Genomic DNA, 17,124 nt, shown 5'->3' on the forward strand with positions numbered 1-17,124 from the left:
ATATCCACAGTGCTGGCACATAACAGACATTTAATACATATTTTTTGATTAAATGACAAAATCAGTTTCAAAATACCTGAGAGTATTTGAGCTGGAAGGGACCACTGAGTTATCCCATCTCGTGATTCCAACAAGAGCCAAGCTACCTCCTGAGGACTGGAAATGTGTGGAGGTATTTTGCATTGTCACAGTGGTTGGAGGGCACTACCAGAATTTGGGGAGTAGGGGCTGGGTACTAAATGGCCTGTAATGGTTAGAACAGTCTTGTGAAATAAATAGTTTATTACTCTAAGTCCGGCACAATTTTTTTTAGAGTCTGGGCAGACATTTATGGAGGTGAAAAACCTGTTTATAGTTTAAGTCTAGGATCTAACTTTGATTTACACAAAGTATTTTTGTACAGTTTTAACATATCTGAATATGCCAGGACTGCATCTACTGCATATATCATGGGGAAATTATACTTTACTTTGTCCAGAAAAAAAATTGTTCACCATTGTGGAAAACTCACATGACCAAAACAACATGGCTCATGTTATCCAAATCCTCAGTGGAGCCCATCTGTATCTGCTTTCATAGCCATTAAGTTCAGGATGACCAGCGATTTCGGTGTAACAGGCCGTTCCAAATCTTAGTGGCTTAAAAACAACAGTCAGTCCTTCTCCCCCATGCATCCGGGGCAGGCTGGGCTCAGCTGGGTGGTTCTGCTGCAGACTTGGTCAGCTGGGCTTGGCTCGGAGCTTGGGTTGGGCCCCGGTCTGCTCCATGTGTCTCTTCTGAAGGGGCAGCAGACGCCTGGGAGAGGCTCTTCTCAGGATAATGGCAGAGGCACAAGAGAGCAAGTCCCACCGCACAGCACATTTCATGCCTCATTTCGGTCTTCCTGCGATGGTCCCACTTGGCCAAAGCAGGCCACATTGGCAAGCCCCAAATCAAGGGGTGGGAAAGAAGGTACCCTCCTCCCACGGAGGTAGAGGGGAGAGAGCGAGTCTTTCTGAGCAAAAATCTTATCCACCTCAGGGATTCCACATGAATGTCCTGATTTCAAAATGTCATATATAAAGAAAAAATTCAGTTTTGCCTTACTTAAATCCAAATGTACTCATTATAAGAAAGTATATGCATCTGACTAATTCATTGTAACATAACAGTGTGGTCATGCTGAGCACTTACATTTGAAATACATATTCTATTGAAGTAACTGTCCTTTTATTTTTAAATACTTTATATATTTTATTCAAAAGTAGGCATTTAGGTAGATTACCCATGAATTTCATTTCAGGAGAGTCCAGAGGGTCGGCAAAGGGTAAAGGTAATCCAGTACAGCCCAGCCTGGGGAGGGGCGGTGCAGCCGAGCCACACGGGGCTCCGCTGGAATCCTGCTCCACCGTTCACAAATGAATCATGTCACTTCAGGCAAGTGGTTTCACATCTCTGAGCATCTCCCAGGTGTACTGTGGGGATAATAATACGTATCTCTTCCCAGTTTCAGGAAGAATGAAAGGAGATCTCATGTGTGACATTCAGGACCCTGGCAGGAAACAGATGGCACCCTCAAGTGGGGTAATTGAGGGGAGTTTCTCGTTTTCAAAATTACTTTATTGCGGTCACCTTGGTTTATAGAACTGTGTGAATTTCAGGTGTACGTCATTATATTTCAGTCTCTGGATAGACTGCATCGTGTTCACCACCAAAACTCTGGTTTCCATCCATCACGTCACCATACACATGTGCCCCTTTCCTCCTTTTGCCCTCCACCCACCCCCTTCCCTTCTGGTAACCACCAATCTCTTCTCCTTATCTATGGGTTTGTTTGTTTACTCTTAAGGGGACTGTTACCCAGGTTGAGGGCAGAGTTAAGGTAAACTACCCAGGGAGTGTGCATTCCCTCAGGGCTGTTAAGAGCAGGGAGCCATTTCCACCCCTGGGTCCGCAGGGCCAAGGGGAGACAGAAGTTACTGGAACCCAAAGAGAATAATTATATGGAAAGGGCAGCCCTACAAGAGCCATGGCCTCAGCAGAGGGCCTCAGCCAACCATGACAAGCACACAGGGAGGAGGCTGTGGGGGTAAACACTCCAGCCTCACTCTCTTCCATTGGCCCTCAGACCTTCCATCTCTCCACGTCTCCTATTGGCCAAAAACAACCCGAGGTGAGACATGGAGGTGCTTGTTGATGGCGTCCACAAAGGTCGGCCTCCCAGAGCAGACAGCAGGAGGGCAAGAGAGGAGAGTAGATCTGCAGGAGCAGATAGAAGATGTTCGACACAGCGTGAAAAACACTCAACGTGGAACACGGCAAAGGAGCAACTCTGAGTGGCAGCACTGTTAAATCAATAAGTAAACACAAACACACACACACGGGAAAACAAATAACCTCTCCAAATTAGGAATAGAACCTCCACCAGAATCCAGTCCATCTTTCAGAAGAGGAAGAACATCTTTCTTCTCTACCCATCTTGGGTTCTCCAGCTGAGGCCATATAAATTGGACTAACTAAGAGAGAAAGAAAAAACAAGCAGAACTGTATTAACCTGTGCATCAAGCATACACATGGAGTGCTTAGAGATGAGTCTCTCAAAGCGGTGGTTAGAGCCTGGGCTTATACAGCATCTTAATAAAGGAATGATACATTTTTAGAGCGATGACAAGACAAAGGAAAAGGACTTGGAGCTCCTAGGGCGGCAAGTTGTGGGAAGACAAGGATATGGGGAAATTCATGGTAGATAAGGGTCTAAAATTGTTTCCAGTGATCAACTTCTGTCCCCTTGGTAGAGAGGAAAGGGGAGGAGGACATCTTTGTAAATTACGTCCTGCTTTTAAGCAAACAGGGGAAGGGCAGAAAGCTTTTCTTGTATCTACTTCTCAACTGCCTTCACCTCCAGATCCTCCTTCCCCAGGGTGGCATATTTAGAAGCAGCCTATTCTGTTCCCTTCCGATCCCTACATTCACAGTCAAGGGCTTTTCCTACTGCATTCCTCTATAGATTACACCACATTTCTGCGTCAATGACGACAACTTGCCCTCTCTGAGCCACACACTTTTGAAACTTAAAGGTAATAATACTTACCCTCAAAACATATTAAGGGGTAGCAGCATTTTAGCTAAAGTTTTGGGGAATTACGCATTTCCAAATGCTCCCTGGCAGCTCGGATAGCGAGTGAAGCTAGATGGTAAATTGCTCAGAAACTACGCCAGGCGATGGCGACCCCTCTTTAAGCCAGTGCCTTGGTTTACAGGCAGTTCCTGATTACCTTAAGTAGCGCAATTTAAAACAAACCCTTGAAGGCTAGAACAGCTTTCTGGAGTGTTCCCAAAGCCTCACTGAGATAAAAGGCGGTCTCATTCACCCTGACGGGCACTCAGGCAGAAGCATCACCAAGTCTGCTTAAACCAGTTCCAGCAGCCACGGGATTAGTCCTGGATATTTATGACTCCCTGACTGAGGGGAAGGCGAGGCCGCCTGATTTTCTACTTTCCGCAGGTCTGAGTCCTTTCAGAAGCCTTAACCGTGGGGATTGTGGTAACTAGTGCTGAGGAGCAGCTGGGGTTCCCGGAGTCAAAGGAAAAGTAAACACAGCCCTTTGTGTGCAGTAGATTGGCTGCTTCTTTTTGATATCACATGCTTTCAATTTCCAGGTCTGAAAAAACCCACAAGGCGACATGCAGAGGCACCAGCCACCGACTGCCAGTCTGGCATTTCCCCGGCTGGAACCGGGTGTCAGGATTCTGAACTGATACCTTTTGAAATGCCGCTGAGTTTCTCGGGGAGTCAGGTTTGGGTGAATCTCTTACTATTACCCAGTGACCTCCGGTGCCTTCACCTCTCAACCCCAGATTAACCCCAGTTACCCAAGTGTCCCAAAACAGAAAACTTTAAAATAGGTTTTTGATTCCGAATCTGTCACCACGCTCCAGGAAAGACGATAGCAAATCCAGGCATTTGCATGTGCACGTACTCCCTTTATGCGATAATCCAAGCCCATAAACACAGATGTGTGCCTTATTTCATCATCTAAAACCACACATCCAGAAGTACCATTAATACACACAGACAGCTGCTCGGATAGAAACCAAATCTGTAACTAACAGAATCCGTACTGCACTTTTCACAAAAGGTAGCATATTTCATCCTCTTTACGAACCTCTAAAGTTACCATGAACTGATGTATTTTACATGTGGAGAGAAAGCTGGTCTGGGAGATTGCAAGATCTGTCCAAGGACACAGAGCTAACAAGGAACAGAACCAGGACTTAAATACAGGTCTATTCCAATCTCAAACTCTTAGTCAAAAGGGAATTGTGGCATGCCTTCCATTTATTCAAGATAACCGATATTAGAACATAAGTTTACAGTTTTTCTTTTTTTCTTTTCTTTCTTTCTTTCTTTTTTTTTTTTTTTGCTGAGGAAGATTGGCCCTGAACTAACATCTGTTGCCAATCTTCCTCTTTTTGTTTGAGGAAGATTACCCCTGAGCCAACACCTGTGCCAGTCTTCTTCTATTTTGTATGTGGGTCGCCACCACAGCATGGCTGACAAGTGGTGTAGGTCCACCCCTGGGATCTAAACGCACGAACCTGGGCTGCCAAAGCAGAGCACACCGAACTTAACCACTATGCCATGGGGCCAGCTCCAGGTTTACAATATTCTGAAATGGCAAAAGTTAAATCTGGGGCTGGCCCAGTGGTATAGTGGTTAAGTTCACATGCTTCGCTTCAGCAGCCTGGGCTTTGTGGATCTGCATCCTGGCATGGACCTACACACTGCTCATCAAGCCATGCTGTGGTGGTGTCCCACATACAAAATAGAGGAAGATTGGCACAGATGTTAGCTCAGGACAAATCTTCCTCAAGCAAAAAGAGGAAGATGGGCAACAGATGTTAGCTCAGGGGCAATCTTCCTCACTAACAAAAAAAAAAGTTAAATGTATTGTACTACTTAGTGTTAGAATAAAAACTTTAAAACTTAAGGATTTATTTTCTCAAATAACTCTTTACAAGGATTCCAAATCAAGCCTAAACTTACTTACTGAATAAAATGATGCTCATTAAAAACACAATTTGCTTAGATAACTGCACCTTTGTTATATATTTTCACTGTTTGATCCATGACCCACTTAACATTTAGGGATGGTCATGTGAGAAGCACTGAGTAAAAGCAAAACAGCTCACAGCAGTGAACGAAAGCCCACAGAAGTCAAATGCAACTTTGTTGCAAGTTATTTTGTTCCCAAGATTTTATGCTTAATTAGTATCATTCACGACAATATTCTTTTGCTACTGTGACAGATCAGTACATTTGCCTGATGAAAACCAACTCATCATCATCATCATCAAAAAAGAAAGCTAAATAGAAAAACTCATTGATAAAGATGATGAGACAAGAATTGTTTTCAAAGAAATTCAGGGGATCTAACCCCCTTCCACAGAGACCAGAGTATTTTTTGACTGTGAACAGAGTTCTTGCTGCCACAGCTGTCCGGCTTCTTTGGGACCTCCTCCTCTACCATGATGAATTCTTTGATAAAAAGTAAGAATTTTTCTCTAACTCCTGATGTAAATGCCGTAAGAAGTATGCAGAATCACCTATGAGATATTGTTAATGTTTAAGCTGAACCTGTTCAAGCTTTTAGATCTCACTTCCAGTTTATAGAAAATACAGGGGATAGAGGATCAAGAGGAACACTAAGAGGAAATAATCAGACAAATCCAGATTGGGCGATAGTCCAAAAGTTAACGTCATGGGGAAAGGGAAGGTACTGCTCTAGATCAAAAGAGAACAGGGGCCCACCCGGTGGCGCAGCGGTTAAGTTCACATGTTCCACTTTGGTGGCCTGGGGTTTCCTGGTTCGGATCCTGGGTGTGGACATGGCACCATTTGGCATGCCATGCTATGGTAGGCATCCCACATATAAAGTAGAGGAAGATGGGCACAGATGTGAGCTCAGGGCCAGTCTTCCTCAGCAAAAAGAGAAGGATTGGAAGCAGTTAGCTCAGGGCTAATCTTCCTCAAAAAACAAACAAACAAACAAACAAACAAAAAGAGAAGAAACAAGTGCGATGTATAAAACTCAACTGGATCCCAACTCAAAGAAATCTAGCTGTTTGGGGCTGGCCTGGTGGCATAGCAGTTAAGTTCACATGCTCTGCTTCAGCGGCCTGGGGTTTGCAGGTTCGGATCCTGGGCATGGACCTATGCACTGCTCATCAAGCCATGCTGAGGCAGCATCCCACATACAAAATAGAGGAAGATGGGCATGGATGTTAGCTCAGGGACAATCTTCCTCAGCAAAAAGGGGAGGATTGGCAGCAGATGTTAGCTCAGGACTAATCTTCCTCAAAAAAAAAGAAAAGAAAAGAAAAGAAATCTAGCTGTAAAATATGTATTTGGCGAATAATAGAAGATTTGTGAATATGGTCAATATAATAGATACTAGGAATTTTTTGTAGATTTTCTTAGATGATGTGGTGGTAAGTGGAATGACCTTATTTTCTTCCTCTTTCAACATGGCCTCCCCACATGACGAGCTTGGACTTCCTCACAGCGTGGTGGACTCTGGGGAGCTGGACTTCTCCATGGCAGCTGGCTTCCCAGGGTGAGGGTGGAGGCTGCCGGGCTTCTTAAAGGCAAAGCCCCAAACCGGCATAGCTTCACTTGCACTGCATTCTGATGGTCAAAGCAAGTTGCACGGCCAGCCCAGACTTGAAGGGAGAGAGGGAGACTCTGCTTCCGGAAGGGTGGACCAGAGAGGCAAGGAACCGATGACAGCATCTTTGGAGACTGTCTATGCCCCAACCTCCAAAGAACAAGTTAAATGCATCAAGAGGTTGAATGAACGCCATACCCTCCACAATCCAGGAGAAATCCAGACACTGAAAATATGCTTCCATTATAAATAAGACAAAAGTTGAGAGCTCAAGTCAAAGGCAGTCAAGCATTTGGTTTACAAAGCATTGGCCTCCCTTCTCCTGTATGTAAGGAATTTACTCTCTTAAGAGGCAAAGGGAGAAATGTACAGGTGTGAGACCAACAAAGATTAGGACACTGTTCCCTGGAGAATATTCGATCTTAGACCTATTACCATTTTCAGGTTTTCCTCCTCCCTTTGAGCAGTATCTGAAGAGTGAATCCAAGACTCAAAACTGTATTTTACTGATTTTTATATTCCTTCTGCCTTTTAGAGAATCTGGCATACAATGAGCACACAATGAGTGTTTGTAGAATTCAATGAGTCATTTAAATCCATCCTATACAAACTGTGATCCATTCCAGACCTGGGGTTTTAGGAAATGAAAAAGGGGCTAAAGCAAATTCACGTATATGCCACGACTGAGAAATAAGCTGCTCTGGTTCCCAACCATGAAGAACAGAACCAAGAGCCCAGCAGTAAGCAAGAAATTTATCTTAGTAATTAAAATGATTACTACAAACCCAAGTGGAAAAGTTCTACCTGTTCTTAAGAAGGCCTCTCAGACCTCGCTTGAGAAGCTATTTCCAGGCAGGTGTCCCCATTATCTGTCTTCCATGAGGGATATGACGAAGAATGGGGCTGGGACTGCAGTAATGGCTAAAGCAGAGGCTGATCCTGGTCATGTTCAGAAAGACTAACGCATGTGTAGGGGCTTAAAATTTTTTGCTTTGAGTAGCACTATGGACTGAATTGTGCCTCCTCCAAAGTTCCTATGGCAAAGCCCTAAACCCCAATGTGACTATATTTGGATATACGGCCTTTAAAGATAATTAAGGTTAAATGATGTCATATGGATAGGTGCTAATCCAGTAGGACTGGTGTCCTTCTAAGAAAAGGAGACCCTATGGGTGTGAGTGCAGGGAGAAGAGGCTGTTACCTGTGCCACCCGAGGTACACAGAAGCCGGGTCTGTGACACACCAGCTTTTGAGGAAAGAAAGGCTTTATTGCGAAGTTCACTGGCAAGGAGACAGGAGACCAAGCTCTCAACTGTCTTGCCGCCCAAGGTGTGGGGTAAAGTTTAAGGAATCAGGGAGGGCTGGCTGGTATGCAAGGGCCGGCAGGATGAGTTTCGATTGGCAGGTCAAAACTTTCTCTTCTGCACATGCTCCTGGCTGGTTTGAAGCCCCTGGAAAAGAGCTTTAACATTCTGTTGTTAAGATGGGTCAGTTGTGGGAGGTTGGGGGGGGGGGGGGGAAGTACAGTAATCAAGAAGGGTAAAGTTGTTATGCAGATTTAAGCGACTGCCTTCTCCACTGACAAGAGTTTCTAGAGATTTAGAATGACGACCTCTTCCAGGCACAGAGAGGGAGACACTCTTATAAATGGCAATTTCTCCTACAAATGTAAATTTCCCTTAAAAAGGGTCACTTCTACTAGGTTTTCAGAGCTTTTCCTCTGTCTACTGTTTCTTAATAATCATCAGCTCAAAACAGCATGTATGTCAAAGAGGCATATTTTGGGGTGGCAAATTCTGTTCCTGGTCCTGTGGTTAGAAGGCCACGTGAGGACACAATGAGAAGGCTGCAATTTGTAAGCCATGCAGACAGGCCTCACCAGAAAACTGCCCTGCCAGCACCTTGATCTTGAACTTCCAGCCTTCAGAACTGACAGAAAATAAATTTTCATTGTCTAAGCCACTCAGTCTGTGGTATTTTTTCACAGCAGCCCTAGCAAACTAAGAAAGGATTCAAACAAAGCATTCATGTAAATATGCTCCCATATAAAAAGTTATTTTAAAAAAATGAAATAATTGAAACACATGGAAAATAACAGAATCTAAAAAAAAACACCTCATTTACCTACCACCCAGATTTTAACAAATGTGGACATCTCATCATATTTGCTTCAGATTTTTTTTTAAAGAAATAAAATTCAATACTTGAAGCGTGCTTGGCACCCTTTAGATGTGCTTCCATATCCTCCCACCCCAGAGGTAACAATATGTGGAAGTTGGAGAAAGCCTTTTCTGTCCACATTTTCATATACTCACATGTATGCATATGTCAAAAGCAACTTATGGTACTGCTTTGTATTTACATAATGAGATGTGTAAATACTTTTTCCTTCAACATTATTTTGAGGTTATGTGTACATTTTGATACATGTGGCTACAGTTTAATTATTTTCACTGCTCTGCAGTCTTCCATTGTCTGGGTATACCACAGTTTACTTATCCACTTTCCTGCTGATAGACATCTGGGTTGTTCTCAAGTTTTCATTATTATAAACACTACGGTGTTGACCAATCTTGTGTATGTCTCCATGCGTGCATGTACAATCACAGAGGACTTGCATCTCCAATTTTGCTAGATACTGCACTCCAAAATGATTCTATCAATTGTTAGACTTTTAATTTTTCCCGAATCTGATAGGTTTGAAATGGTAATCCATTGTTTATTGTTTTATGAAGAATAATTTATATACAATGAGCTGTGCGATTTGATGATCTTTGACAAATGTATTCACCTGTGAAGTCAGGACCATGCTTGAGATACAAAGTATTTCCATCATCCTCCAAAATTTCCTCATGTCCCCATCCAATCCATCCTTACCTCTGCCTCGATCTCCAAGCAACCACTGGACTGTTTTTTCTCTTCTTTCTCTTTTTAAAAATTTTTTTGTGGGGCCAGCCCTGTGGCCGAGTGGTTAAGTTTGCGTGCTCCGCTTCAGCGGCCCAGGGTTTCGCTGGTTCGGATCCTAGGCAGGGACATGGCACTGCCCATCAGGCCATGCTGATGTGGTGTCCCACATGCCACAACTAGAAGGACCCACAACTAAAATATACAACTACGTACTGGGGGGCTTTGTGGAGAAGGAGAAGAAGGAAAGAAGAAAGATTGGCAACAGATGTTAGCTCAGGTGCTAATCTTTAAAAAAAATTTTTTTTTGCTGAGGAAGAGTTGCTCTGAGCTAACATCTGTTGCCAATTTTCCTCTGATTGCTTGAGGAATGGCCTGTTTTCTTTAACAATAGGTCAGTTTTCATTTTAGAAAATTTTATATAACTGGAATCATATGGTCTGTTCTCTGTGTTGGGCTTCTTTCAGTTAGCATGATGATTTTGAAATTCATCCATGTTGCTGTGTTTTATCAGTAGTCTGTTCCTTTTTATTGTATAGATATATTTTTTGTTTATCCATTCACCTATTGGTGAAATTGGGGTTGTTTCCAGTTTAGGGTATTACAAGAAAGGCTGCTGTGAACATTTCTATATGGCTGTTTGCTTTCATTTCTCTTGGGTAAGTACAAAGAAGAGGGATGGCTGGGTAGCATGATAGGTATACGTTTAACTTTACTCATTATGGTGTTTATTTGTATTTCCCTAATGATAATGTTGTCCATCTTTTCATGTGCTTATTGGCCATTCATATATTTTCTTTTGTGAAGTGTCTGTTTAAATATTCTGTTCATTTCTTAATGGGGTAATTTTACTTCTTACTCTTGAGTTGTCTAATTTCTATATATTCTAGAATTCTGGACACAAGTTCTTTATCAGTTATGTTTGTCAAATATTTTCTCTCAGTTTGTGACTAGAAATTTTATTTTCTTAAGTGTCTTTTGAAGAGCACAAGGTTTTAGTTTTGATGAAGACCAATTTATCAATTTTTTCTTTTATGGTGTGTTCCATTTGTGCTCTAAGAAATCTTTGCAAACGCAAAATCACTTAAGAAGTTCTCCTGTTTTCTTCTAGAAGTTTTAGCTCTTACATGTATATGTATGGGGTGAAGGTTCAGTGTGTGTGTGTGTCTGTGTCTAGTTATTACGGCACCAGTTGTTGAAGACTGCCCTTTCCATTGCAATGCCGTGGCACCTTTGTTGAAAATCAATTTACCAAACGTGTAGGGTTTATTTCTGGATTCTCTATTCGGTTTCATTGATCTCTATCTTTGCACCAATTATCACTGTCTCGATTGCTGTAGCTTTATAAGTTTTGTGATCAGATAGTATAAGCCCTCCAACTTTTGTTCCTATTCTGTAGTGTTGGCCAAAATATTTCCATACACATTTTAGAATTAGCTTGTCAATTTTCACAAACATTTCGGATGAGATTCTGACTGTGTTGAAACTCTAACTCTTCCATAGTTTGGGGTAGAGATCTCGCGCATCTGTGGCTGGACTTCTTAGGAATCTGAGACGTTTTGCTGCTGCTGTAAATGGCATCTTTTTAAATTTTCTTTTTCTGACTAACGTTGCTGGTATATAAACCTTGTACAATTCACCCATTAATTCTAATAGTTATTGGCAGAGTCTTTTGAATTTTCTACATGCTTAATTATGTCATCTGTAAATAACGACAGCTTTCCTTCTTTCTTTCTCATCTTCACTCCTTTTGCCTCCTTCTGTCTTTACTGCACTGGTGATGCTCTCCAGCACAACACTGAGAAAGACTTGTGAGTGCAGCCATGCTCGTCATGAAACCGATTTCAGAGGGAAAGTGTGGAAGGCAGGATAGCGGCCCCTAAAAACATCCACATCCTAGTCTCTGGAACTTGCGAGCATGTTACGTGCAAGGGGAGTGAAAGCTGCAGATGGGAATTACAGTGGTCTACCACAGACCTTCAGTAGGGAGAACGCCTAGATTATCCAGGGGGGCCCAGTGTAACCACAAGGGTCCTTAAAAGGGCCAGGCAGAAGTGGTGGCAGAGGGATGCGATAAGAAAAGGATTCAACCCACTGCAGCTGGCTTTGAAGATAGAGAAAGAGGGCTGCAGGCCAAGGAGTGTGCGAGGCCTCTAGAATCGGGAAAGGGCAAGGAAACAGATTCTCCCCAGGTGGCCCAGCACCCTCACACCTTTCGGCAGGCTCTCTTAAGTAGCTGCCAACTGAATGCTGGACAGCCCGCTCCCAAGTCTAATTATGGTCTGTGGATCCACCAGTTGGGATTGCTGGGACTACTGGGGACTCCTCCTTGGGAGCTGAGCACACATTGGCAAATTCTGGGTTCCTTGGCTTATAGGACCATCACAAGTCCCCCTTACTTTCCCTCTGCTTGCTCCTCCAAAATTGTTGCTCCCATGTGGCCTTGGTGCTATTGATGGTTTTAGCCCAAACTGCTCATTTCTGGAATCCACAGGGATATTCTATCACCTGATTTTAGAGAAAATGGTGTCACTGTGTTTTTTCTTTTGCTATCCTAGTTGCTCTGTGGTGATTTGGGGAGATTAAAAAAGTACCATAGGTGCTGCTATCCAGCCTCCAATAATTAATTTTTGATTTTAAAATGATTTGTATTTTCCTAATTACATTATAATGCCCAAGACAGGACTAAGCTAGACATCGGTAAGTAACAAATAAATGCAAGATGTTAGTGACTAAACACGAGCACTTATTGCTTGCTCATGTCACAGTCCAGCGCAGTCGGCAGGCTCTCCTGGGAGCTTTCCATGCAGTGACTCACACGCCTTGGCTGCCTCCATTTTGCAAACTCTTTGTTTATAGCCAAATGGGAAGAAAAGAAAGTGGTTGATTATGACCAATGATTGTAACGGTAGTGAGCCTTACTGTCAGGTCTAGAAGTCACCTGTGTCACTTGTTCCACCTCACTGGCCAGAACTTAGTCTCATGGCCCCACACTAACCACGAGAGAGACTTGGAAACATAGAGCAACACTGAGCATCTTCTCTACAACTCTTTAGAGCTGCCCAAGCAACTCTGGGAAAGAAGGCAGACTGTGAAACATAAGACACCTTCTGTCTCTTCATATATATGTAATAGGATTTAAGATGTAATCTGATCAAAGAACATGTCACTATCATTTTTTAATAAGATTTTAATTCCATTAGTACAGAACTTAAAAAAAATTTTTGTGAATCAAATTATTTTCAAGTCTGCAAAAATCAATGTTTCCATGGTCTCCAATTGCTGATAAATTTGGGGGAGAATAAGGCAGCATATAAATAAATAAAATAAAATAAAATGTCTCCAATTATAAAGGTTCCAGTTAAATATGCCTTTTGGAATTATAAAGAATTAAACGATACCACTAATAAATGAAGTAAGAAAATAGTAGTTTGGCATCATTTATAAACATAAATGTGTTCAAAACATTATAAATATTCAATATACATACTTCAGGATAAATCTAGCCTTAAGACAGTGATTTTTATTACCATTAGTCTACCATGTTTGACACTACAATATACTTATTGAAAAAATTAACACAATATTTAAATAAGAATTAAGTTCCTGAAAATTTACAAAATATAACCAATGTACTCTGACTCGTAATCATATCTTAAATATTTCAACTTTACTTTCCTGGCCTAGTCAGACCATTTAAAAATATTTGCACACTATTTTAATTTCAGGACATAAGACAGTAGCAATTTACTAAGTTTTCCATTATAAAAATTAATATAGCAATTCTCAAAATACTGAAAAAACTGTTTTATAAAAGCAGTACCCACATCATAACAACTTATTTCTTTTAGAACACATCTTCAAAAGGCACATTTTGATTACTAGTGTTTATCTAAAGATAGTAGCTTGAGTGTTGGATTTCCAGTCAATCTTCCATTTTCTCAACATTAAGATGGTGGAGGGTCGCGGGAGGTAGGAGAACACAGGCTTCCGCTGGACTGCTGCTGCGACAGCAGTGTCTCTCGTCACCTCCCCGAGAGCGGGAGAAAGATGGGAGAGAGGGGGCGCTGCAGCTGTCTTCCGCCCTGATTTAACCTTCGGGAAATATTTCTTACACAAAAATATTTAATTTAAAAAAACCCACATGACAGAAAGCTTAAAAAACAAAGGGCCAAGACCACAAACTGCCCAGTTTAGTCTGAGTGGTGATGTGACTTGTTTGGTGCTTGACGAAGAGAACGAAACTTCCGCTTCTTTGGACTCACGTCTTCACATCAGGCTCCCCCCAATTTAAATTGCTTGGTGAGTTAAAAGTGCTACAGATTCCCAGGACAGCAGACATACTGCTATTCAAAATCACATATAAATGATCTCACGGTTATCTCTGTCATGTTCCCCTTTAATTAGGGCACGTATCCTAAAGTTGAATGTAATTATAATAACATCGATAATTTCAAGTAATCTACAATACTATTATTATTTGTAAGAGCTTATGTCCTAGGACCCCAAAGTGCAATCCAATACACACCTGGGGGTATGGTTTACTTTTCAGTGAAGTTTAATACTAACTGAAGTAATAAATTGAATAAGATTAGTACTCTGAAGTACTAATTAAGTACTTGATCAATGCAAGAAAGAAAAGAGAATTTTTAATTTTGGAATTTCAAAATATTAGGGATCTCCTTAATTTCATATTATTCCCCTCAAGTCTCAGTTGAATGTTTCCATTTTATAAAAAAGGATGTCTTTAGATTTTTTTTCTATATAAGAAAATAATTTACCAAAAATATCCTGAAGTACAAAAAAGAAAATGGGTGCCTGCTACCTAACCAAGATATAATTTTCTGGTCCCTAATAATGGTCATTTTAGGGGCACTTATTCAAGTTCTAAAACAGCAGCTTTTTAAATTAAGGCAACATTGCTTTATTCTAACCTGTTTTTCTATTAACTACTCTATTAAGAGTTCATAAGAGCAGTTTCACCCTCAAAGGCCTCTTATAATGTAAGAAGAGTTAACATGAACAATCCTCTCAATGTTTAAAAAGCATATAAAAAGTTATTCTATTCAAAGTCAACAAATATCTTACTTTTCTATTTGGAACTCTAAAGTAATTACAGTCATATCAGAATGTATAAACCATGAAATTACCTTTTAAACTAACATCAGCAACATTTTTTCTACAAAAATACAATATAGGAGATCTATCACTTCTTCCCTGAAATAGAAATTTAATATTTGGACAAAAAACTGTAAACTTTTGATTACATTCAAAAGATAACCTTTTAAAGACTTATATTATTTGAGGTTTTGGCAACTGGAGCTCTTAACAGCAGATTTACATTACTGTAACATATTAACAACAACAATGCCAAAGAGTTTGTTTCTCTTACTCTTACATCTGCTACCAGGAGGAAAAGAACGGCTTCCTGCAATGGAAAGTTTGGGTGAAGGAATTGCTGAGGTGGACAATCCGACCCTGACTTCCACCTCGACTGCGCTCCACAATCACGCACGGCATCTGCACCAGCTGGACAGGGCTCTTCCCGTCTCTCAATGCCTGAGTAAGATTTAAGATCTGTGGAAAGAAGAGAGATTTTCACCAGCTCAAAAAGATAAAAACCTTCAGTTCACGGACATTGTTTTAACCATTTATTCTTAACTACAATTTTTATTCCATCCATTTATGCCTAAGAGAGATTGTGATGAGAATTAACTGCTATAAATATATATCATACGGATACATGTATGTTTATACATACATATAGATACACACACACCCCTGCACAGAATTAGAATTAAATAACTTTTGCCAACTGGTGACTTTCAAATATTCCAGAAGACAACTATGTCCAGGAGCAGCAGAATCGGGGACTGAATAAAGTGAAGGGTTCCATAGACCCCATTCGACAGAGAGCCTAAACAAATGCTGGTTCACATAGTTTGATTTTAACTAAATACTTGCCTTATCCACTCATTTAACATATCCATTTATTGCATGACCACTGCATCCTAGGCTTTGTTCTAAGTGCTGAGGATTTATTTACAACAGTAAATAAACAAACAAAGTCCCTGCCTTCATAGAGCTTACATTTTGGCAGCAAGAGGAGTCAATAAACATTATGAATAAGAAAATGATACCACGCGTTGGAAGGTACAAGTGCCACGGGAAAGCATGACGCAAGGCGAGTAGGTTAGAGAATTTGGGAAGGTAGCCATTTAAAATCAAGTTTTAGTTAAGAGTTTAATCTTAAATAGGAAAAATAAAACTAGGAAAAGTAAAATATATTACATTCCATGTTTAAACGTATTCTTAGAATTGCTACTTGAGTATATAAATAAGCGTATGAAACCCTTACATACATACATAGCTTACAGCCTATTCTACTCTGTTCAGAGAAAATAAAATTTTAATAATTCATTTTCTTTTTTTCCTGCATATCAGGTAAAAAATTCCCTTTGTTATGTACTTTAGAAATAAGGATATCTCCTTCACATATTTGGAAATATTTAATACACAAATAGTATGCATTGTACTGGTTCTTGTAAAGGCTATTTAATAGTGATAAGCATAGAGGTTTCAACATAAAGTCATACTAATAAACAAACTTCATAATACTTTGAATAGTGTAAACTAGATGGTTTAGATCCTAGAAGATTTGAAGTATTTAACACAGCAGGAACATAAACCTTTACTAGCAACAGTAGTTACTCATTGTATTCATGTTTTAGGATTCCTTTTAAGTTCTTCCCTTAAAATATTCTAGGCCGGCTATATGTGGGTAACAAGGCAAAAAGAATTTATGAAATTTACATTCATAAGCATTGTTCTTATCACAAAAATAAAATGTGGGCACCAGCATGGGCTAAGGAATGAAACGTTCTGGTTAGTTTCCTCTTCTAGCTTTAAAAATCCTATTCTACAGGGGCCGGCCCTGTGGCCGAGCGTTTGGGTTCGCGCGCTCTGCTTTGGCGGTCGAGGGTTTCGCTGGTTCGAATCCTGGGCGCAGACATGGCACAGCTCATCGGGCCATGCTCGGGCGGCATGCCACATGCCACAGCTAGAAGGACCCACAACTAAAAATACACAACTATGTACCGGGGGGGCTTTGGGAGAAAAAGGAAAAATAAAATCTTTAAAAAAAAAATCTATTCCACAAATGTTAGCCTAAACACACTAATTTAAGTAACATCTAACATTTTCCCGACTCTAAAAACAATACATGATTTGTTGTAGAGAATCTGGAAAACAGAACAGTACAAAGAAAATCAGTCATTCTACAAGATTAACAATTTTCAAATATATAATAGCAAAAATCATTCAATCCTAAAACGACCCTAAATATTAATATTTCTTTGAGAGTTGAAAAGACACTTGATAAATGATCTTGCATTTATTTACTAAAGAAACATTTACTGAGTATGCACTGTGTTGGGAGGAGAGAAGACTGAATAGAAAGAAAAAAGACCACGTGAGCCCTTAAAGTACTCACACTCTAGAAGCAAACAGCACTGTCAACAAATAACTGCAACGCAGTGTGATCAACACTATAACAACAGTGGGCCTATGCCCT

The 17,124-nt window shown here is 40.7% G+C and overlaps 1 protein-coding gene across 9 annotated transcripts in view; it reads right to left on the reverse strand.

The window, feature by feature from the left end:
- Window positions 1–264: 264 nt before the first annotated feature.
- Window positions 265–17,124, reverse strand: part of PI4K2B (phosphatidylinositol 4-kinase type 2 beta) — a 43,032-nt gene continuing 26,172 nt past the window's right edge. For 4 of the 9 annotated variants that reach the window (XM_008513778.2, XM_070613045.1, XM_008513781.2 and 1 more), the window contains one exon: window positions 12,724–15,128. In XM_008513778.2, the coding sequence (XP_008512000.2) occupies window positions 14,955–15,128 (174 nt within the window). In that variant the 3' untranslated portion in view covers window positions 12,724–14,954. Of the gene's footprint in view, window positions 1,532–2,299; window positions 2,496–7,894; window positions 8,110–12,723; window positions 15,129–17,124 lie in introns of those variants that run through there. The other 5 variants (XR_011538245.1, XR_011538246.1, XM_070613046.1 and 2 more) reach the window with 5 other exon arrangements.

The sequence above is a fragment of the Equus przewalskii genome, chromosome 3 (genome assembly GCF_037783145.1).
Source record: "Equus przewalskii isolate Varuska chromosome 3, EquPr2, whole genome shotgun sequence".
NCBI lineage: Eukaryota > Metazoa > Chordata > Mammalia > Perissodactyla > Equidae > Equus > Equus przewalskii.